The sequence below is a fragment of the Aplysia californica genome, unplaced genomic scaffold (genome assembly GCF_000002075.1).
Source record: "Aplysia californica isolate F4 #8 unplaced genomic scaffold, AplCal3.0 scaffold00181, whole genome shotgun sequence".
In the NCBI taxonomy this organism is placed as follows: domain Eukaryota; kingdom Metazoa; phylum Mollusca; class Gastropoda; order Aplysiida; family Aplysiidae; genus Aplysia; species Aplysia californica.
The window spans coordinates 440,304-447,597 of record NW_004797451.1 but is presented as its reverse complement, the minus strand read 5'-3'; the positions used below and the strand labels follow the sequence as shown (position 1 = coordinate 447,597).

At 39.1% G+C, this 7,294-nt stretch overlaps 1 protein-coding gene across 1 annotated transcript in view; it reads right to left on the bottom strand.

The window, feature by feature from the left end:
* Positions 1 to 1,965: 1,965 nt before the first annotated feature.
* Positions 1,966 to 7,294, bottom strand: part of LOC101845772 (V-type proton ATPase 116 kDa subunit a1) — a gene marked incomplete in the record, with an annotated part of 55,695 nt that continues 50,366 nt past the window's right edge. Inside the window, 4 exon segments of the mRNA XM_035969773.1 lie at positions 1,966 to 2,951; positions 3,838 to 4,006; positions 4,316 to 4,436; positions 5,541 to 5,657. Coding sequence (XP_035825666.1) covers positions 2,858 to 2,951; positions 3,838 to 4,006; positions 4,316 to 4,436; positions 5,541 to 5,657 — 501 coding nt within the window.

The window sequence follows — 7,294 nt, the reverse complement described above, 5'->3', positions numbered from 1 at the left end:
TTGATTGATTGTAACTTAAAACCATCAAACCAGTAGTTTTTGACAACCCACACTGGACATTCAGGAAATTCTGGAGACTATCCCATACTTCCACACATGGACCTGGCTTATCATAGGTATGTTCTCAGCCACCTTCAGCAACAATTCTTTTTCCTAAAAACAACTTGCCCACAGTATTGACTCCAGTTATGTTCTCTTCTCTTTCACTTTCAGAATGGAGTTCACACAGTGGAAATGTCTAGTGACACTCTACAAATTACAGCACTTCCGTTTTGATGTGTTTTCACAGAGAACTATTATACAGACTTATACATGTCATCATTGCAAGAAAAATTCTTGACTCCATACTATTTAATTGCTCACCCTGTAAAAGGGGTCAAACATAATTATTCAATTTCCTTAAGTCAGTAACGATATTCCCTTTTCAGCTACACATCACTTCTGAGCGAAAAACTCTTATGGTACAACCAAAATAACAACTGCATTCTAATTGTTTTATTCCCTACAAAAGCCAAAGGCATGCAAAGAATATCTTTAACCATTGAATCATAGTTAAAGCTTTTACACCGAACTTGCACAAAATCGATAGAGTGATCAGTCTCATACATCCAGGACTATTTCACTTGATCTCTTCACAGATTGTCTTTTGACAGTGGTGTCAGTATCATGTCCAATCATATACACGAATTCACATTCTAGAATAGACATTAACAAAAACGAAGCTGCAGTGTGCAATGATGGGTGTTATGAGAAGGCTGGAAGTCTCAGACAGGTGCCACAGACAGTCATCTCAAAGAGTTTTTAAAAAAGACGGAAAACAAGTTGCTGGGACAGAACTTTCCTTTACCTTTCAAAAAGAAAAGAGCCCATATGAGAAAGGTGAGAAGAGGAAAATATAAAAATTCAGAAACTTGATGGAGATGGAAGAAGCAGAATTAAAAAAATTATAATGAAATCTCCTGACAGCTTTCGACTTAGACAGGGAAATCCATAGTTTAAAGAACCCCCCCAATTTGGACTCTGAACGGACAAGAAATGAACAAACAGCTTCAGGTGCTTCAAAACCATTTCCAGGTAGCTCACTCTTTCCCACTGACTCGTATCTTGTTTTATTTTGAAAGTTCAAGAGTAAATTTTCAATTTTTCTTTATCTCAACGAGTCGAAAAAGAAAAGATGGAAAATTAAAGTGTGGTTGCGGTTCTTTTCTTTACCTTACAAAAAGAGAAAAGTCCATATGACAGGGATGAGAGAAATGAAAATAAAAAATTTCAGAAAAACCAGACAGAGATAGGAGAAATGTGAGGTGTGCTGACAAAATGAGTTACTTCTTGCAGTCCACAAATGAAGATATTGGCCAAAAATTGACACTAGGGTTAAATTTACAAGTTTTGTTTTGATGCCATATTCTTTAACTATAACATGGCTTTTATTATTTCAAACTTTTAAACTGTAAAAAACTTCACCTATAAGCATGATGTATCTATTTCCTTAAGGCTTGAATCCAAAAAGCAACTCATTTTGTCAGCACATTTCACAAATCGAGAAATGCACAAGTTACCCCCCCCCCCCCCCCCCTCCCTGAAAAAACTGAGTAACAAAAGGATGAGGGGGAAAGAGTAAAATCTTGAACAGGAAAACAAAAACCCCAACAAACCAAAACAACATACCAATACACACACACACACATATATATATATATATATATATATATTATATATATCACTTCACAGCTCTGTGAACACCTCACAACACATCTGCACCAGGGCATGTACATCAATGTACTAGATGGAGAGGGAGGAATTAGAATTCATCAAAGCAGCCGTAAATTTACTCCAACGTGTCCGCTAAAATACTGAGTAGAACAAAACAAAACCAAAATAATGAACAACGTGAACTGTACACAGATCTTTCTCCGAGCCATTATGTCATGTACGATATCGTGTAGTATATGCTAAAACAATTTCTTTTTTTTCCTCAAAACTGAAATGAAATAAATAAAAACACCACAAATAAAAGCAATAAAGAGCACAAAAAAACTCAGCGAATACTACTTTGTAACTTCATTCAAAATCAAACAATTCATCAAAATCAAATCATTTTGCACAATTAAATACTTAAGTGAGATGAAGAGGGGCATGTGTATGTACTAGTGCACATGTGCGCGCGCGCGCGCGTGTGTGTGTGTTTGTTTGGGAGTGTATGGATATGTGTGGGTGTGTGTGTATGTGTGTGCCTGTGTGCACGTTTCAAAACAAAAATGCGTCAAATCATTTTGCACATTACAACACTTTACGACAATAAAGTGAGAAGAAGACAGGTGTGTTGTTTGTGTGTGCAAAGGTGCGTGTACATCTCCAATGTACAAATCACAATAATGTGCTTGACTTAAGCTAGAGTAAATGTCTTCAATTATGATGGCGCATACGAACATCATCATAAAATGTTAATAATGTGTTCAATTTCGAAAACTTCAAAATTTTCTCAAATCCTACCTCTCCCCTCCCCCAAAAAAGAAAAATTTAAGAAACAAAAAAAAATTCCGACACAGCAACGGCAATTTGATTGAATGAACACACAAGAAAATGCTTGTAAAATCCACCACGAAGATAAATGTAGAAGCTAAAACATCTCCACTTCTAAACAACATTCAGAAACAATATTACAGTCTGGAATGAGGCAGCCACTGACAAGCAGCACACAGTGTTTGGGTGGGTGAAGGTACAACAACATCTCTGCTACTATTTTTTTTTTTTAATCCTTCATTCCTTTCAGAGGGCATCATCATATTATTATTCTCTTCTGGTCTTCATATCTTGCCGATGTCCTCTTTCCGTCTCCTCCTACACGGGAGAGCAGTTACTCCTCAACGCCTGTATCCAGAATGTGACCAAACGAGAAAGGAGAAAACTTGTGACCCAGACCGTCGTAGAACTTGGACTGGAACTCAATCCTGAAACACAAGTTTTTTTGGTGTGTGTTTGAGTTTAATTAGCTTTAGTAAGAGTATTATCCTGGCACTAGCAAGACAATAAGGTCATACGAGTGCCAAAGACTAGAGGTGTTACAATATCATTGGGTTTTTTTGTTATCTTTATTTCTAACACAGCATTACTGTTTAAAAGCAGTAAACAAAGGTATACAGTTTTTAAGTAAAGTAAGAAACTTTAGGCGTTTTGAAAATAATCCAACATTTCACACCTATGGCTTGATCACAAACATTGTAAAATAAACTGGAGTAAATGTGTCGCGACGTGGTGGAAGCAGGCGCTCGTCAATTTTTGGGCATATAGGTTTATTTCTATCATCTTCAAACCTGTTCATTTGCTTTGCTTTTGGTGAAGAAATATCTATCCATGTTGAATAGAAATCTAAATATTTGTGATTGAAGGAGGTCAAGGCCACCAGGTTTCAGAGGTGAAATTGGCGACAAAATGGCCACCAAAGTTAGGTAATTTCCATAGCCTGAGTCCTCGGAAACTGAAAATTGACTTTTTTTGTGCCTTTAATCGATGTTTTTAAGTAAAATCCAAACAAAAATGTGTTTTTAAATAGGTATAAAAAGTGTTGACCCAAAAAAAGAAAATTAGAAAAAAATTGCCCAACGCTCAGAAAAATGCCAATTTCTTTGATTTCTTTATTTTGACGGGCGTCTCATTTCACCACAATGCCTCACAAAATAAGGGGCTAGTGAAGAGCATAAAGAAAACAGAATTTGTACTCTTTTATACAAAAAAATGGACTTCCGTACTCAGACTCCCAAAAAATATTAAACATATTTTTCTGGTTGGCATCTATGCTACCACCATAACGACTCTCCCTGACAAGACAGTACTGACCAGTGGAGCCTGAGGGCGTGCAGGAAGGCAGACAGTCCCTCCATCAGCACCAGGATGACCACGGTCATGCAGGCCCACACCTGGAAGATGATGAACAGGGCGATGAAGCCCCAGCCTCCCGGCATGAAGCCGATGCGGAGAACCATCTGCCACAGCACTTCCGACAGCTCTGAGGAGAGAAAGTGCACACAGACCATTACTAATAGTAACTATTTTAGGCTCTTTTTAACGATAAAATACAGACAGCGGTGGAGTCCCACCCACCCATCATATTTCAACACAGGAAGTCACAGGCTTAACACCACCATCCCATCCATCCCCCTGCCCCCCAATTTTTTTCGTTGGGGTGGGGAGGGAAACATATTTATCAAACCAACCTGGCAGGTTGGGGATGGGAGAGGGGGGAGAGAGAATGTAAAATATCTTTAGCACTAAGAGGTGACAGCTCAAACACCACGATGAGATAATGATAACCTACGTGCATGAGCCAGTGAGAGAGCCCAGAGCCGGAGGTAGGAGGCGGTGTGGGAGACACAGCCCAGGCAGAACTCGATGGAGTGGATCACCTGGTGGATGAACATCTCGCTGAAGTCGTGCTGCTGGGGAACAGAACAGAGATATGCATGAGATATATACATTATAATATATTGTTTCTGTGTGTTGTTTACAAGTGGAGAAGTTTATTCTAAGATAGGGAATGAGAATTTGTTTTAAAAAATATCATAATTTCACTTTATTCTCACACAGGAGAGAGAGAACTCGTTAAAATTCTTAGATAAGGTAATTCTAAGACAAACAGAGAAAACTTGTAAAAATTCAAAAACATAAGAACGAACAACACCCAACTAGTCCGGAAAGAGAAATCTCATAAGAATCCAGGGGATCCTCACCTTATTTTACAAAGCAGAATGCATCATTTGCACGCGATAATTAAGAAATAAAAATAAATAAAGACTACGCAAGTAAATAATTTTACTTACAGCACTTTACTTGAACATGGAGAGACACGCAGTAAGAACTATAATGAGGCTGCATTTTTTTTTCAGGCACTGGCCCGTGGTTGCAAAAATCTTAAAGGATCTATACCCCTATTGGCACAATTCAGGTCCAGCGGAATGGCACCTACTTCGACAGTCTGTCAGGGCCAACCCAGGCTGGGCTGTATGCAGCATTCGGCAGGCAAACAGAGGTGCTTGAGTGAAAACTTCCTCACTCGCTCGTGGAAATCAAACTCACATCTTTTGTACACAACAACGAAGAGCGTAACAATTATACCACAGACGTTGGTGACCCATGGCCAAAAGCACAATCCAAAAGAGAGTAGGACAAATCATAAAGTATGTGCAAAGAACATACGTCACCCTCCTTCTCAGAAAAGTTGTGGCGTGTGACAGGCACCTAACATAAACAGAAGGTGTGCCCCTCTTTAGAGGGGAAACAGGAATATTTGTTAAATCCCAAAGCCTACTCATGGAAGGAGAGAAAGAAATCTTACTAGAAGAACACTGAGGAGCTTTTCCCATTTCCCTACTCTCTCCAATCCAACTATATTTCAGATTCTCCATGTTATCAACAGTCCATTACTTGGGCACAATTCTCTCTCTCTCTCCCTCTCCCTCCCCCCCCCCCTCTCTCTCTCTCTCTCTCTCTCTCTCTCTCTCCTTTTCTATAAATCCCTCCCCCCCACCCCCCCCCCCACTCACCTCATCTTCCCCGCCACTCTCCTCCTGTTGGTGTAGTCCGTTACTCTCCAAGTTGTGCACCACTTCCTCCCCGCCCAGGACGTCTCCACTGTTCACAGACAGAGGCTGGTGCTTGAACTGAAACAGACAAGTTTCCATTCGGAATGAGCTCAACAGACTACTGGACATACAAAGAGTAGTTGAGAAAGTAGAGAATCTCGTCTCGCACTGGGATAATGAGTTGACACTTTGAAAGTTTTCTGCTGCTTTGTAGAAATAAAGAGAAACACATCAACACAACAGCCGCTCGTTTGAACACACCCATTGACTATATTACAAGAAGGCCAAAGTCTGGAATGAGCCCTATTTCAAGAAATTCATAGAATTCTTCAAATAATGCAAAAAAGGGTCTAATTATTTCTGTTAAAGTTAGTTCATAGTCCTTCTAGAAGCAATGTTCACCATTTCAAAAGCAGGACATTAAAATTTTGTCCCAATCATAAAGTAGAGTTGAAAGGAAGAATGAGATATTAAATCAGAACCTGATCTTCCACCAGCTGGTCAAGTTTGCAACCAGTGATGTCACACAGGTCAGTCTGTGGACTTCTCCTCAAAGAGCTGAACAAGTTGAAAACCAAGAAACAAAAAAAACACCCCCAAAAAAGCCTAAACCTTATGCTACATATGCACGAGAGAAATAGTTCTTTCATTTCATGAAGATCTAGAGAATTCGTGTCAATTTCTCAGATTGAAAACTAAACATTGTAAACTTCCGAAAATGTACCACAAAAAACAATCAGCAACACACAAACAAATGACAAATAAAAAGCTATAACTTAAAAAGTACCATTAAACACACCATTTCTTTCTTCACATTGATTAATTATCAACTTCTCCTGTCAATACATTTAAGTAGAGAATGATGTTTGAAACAAAAATTCCACTAAACTGGATAAGCTGCAAGCTCAGTAGTGGGCAATCAATACAATTGCCAGATTGTACAGGTATAAAGCCTCTTGCAACAGGGTAAGGTTATTTAAGATACAGGACCTCTGCATTTAATGTTCATCTCCTAGGTAATTTGAGCCAAATAAGAAAATTCCCAAGGACACATCTCATCAAGCTCAATCTTGAAACCCCTACCCCTCAATATCAGGATTATATAAGTCCGTTAGTCTAGCTATTAGACTATCTGCGGCACAGTTGGGCAAAGCAATACATTTAGTAATGAGATGATGAAACAAGTTGGAAAATTGTCCTTTTGAAAAATATCCTACCTTTTGTTTTGTTTTGAGCTTTATCCTACCGTAAAAAAAATTAAAGTTTCAAACACTTTACAGAATTTGTATTCACCACTTATTTCTGTGCATTTATTACTTCAAAATGAACAGCAGCAAAGGAGAACGTGCATAAAAGTTTTTCACTCTTGTCCTCTCTATCACATGTCTCAAGCTAGCTGCACACCCAGGATGGGCTTTATCCACATGTTGAAACGAGACAGACCATACCAGGAAGGGGAGGGGGGGCGGGGAGAGGAGGGGAGCGGGGTGAGGTATATATTATCAAATGATTTGTTTGATCACAGTGCCACCAAAGGGATAGGAAGTGAAAAGTACTGAAGTCGCATATTATCATTCAGTCAGAGAAGAAGCTGCCAAGTTTTCCTGAGTTTTAAACTGTTCCCCAAGCAAAGAATAGAGTCAATAGCAGTTGCGACAAAATCTCTGACAAATTTGAGATTTGAGACACCTGGGACACACCATACAAGATGCCCC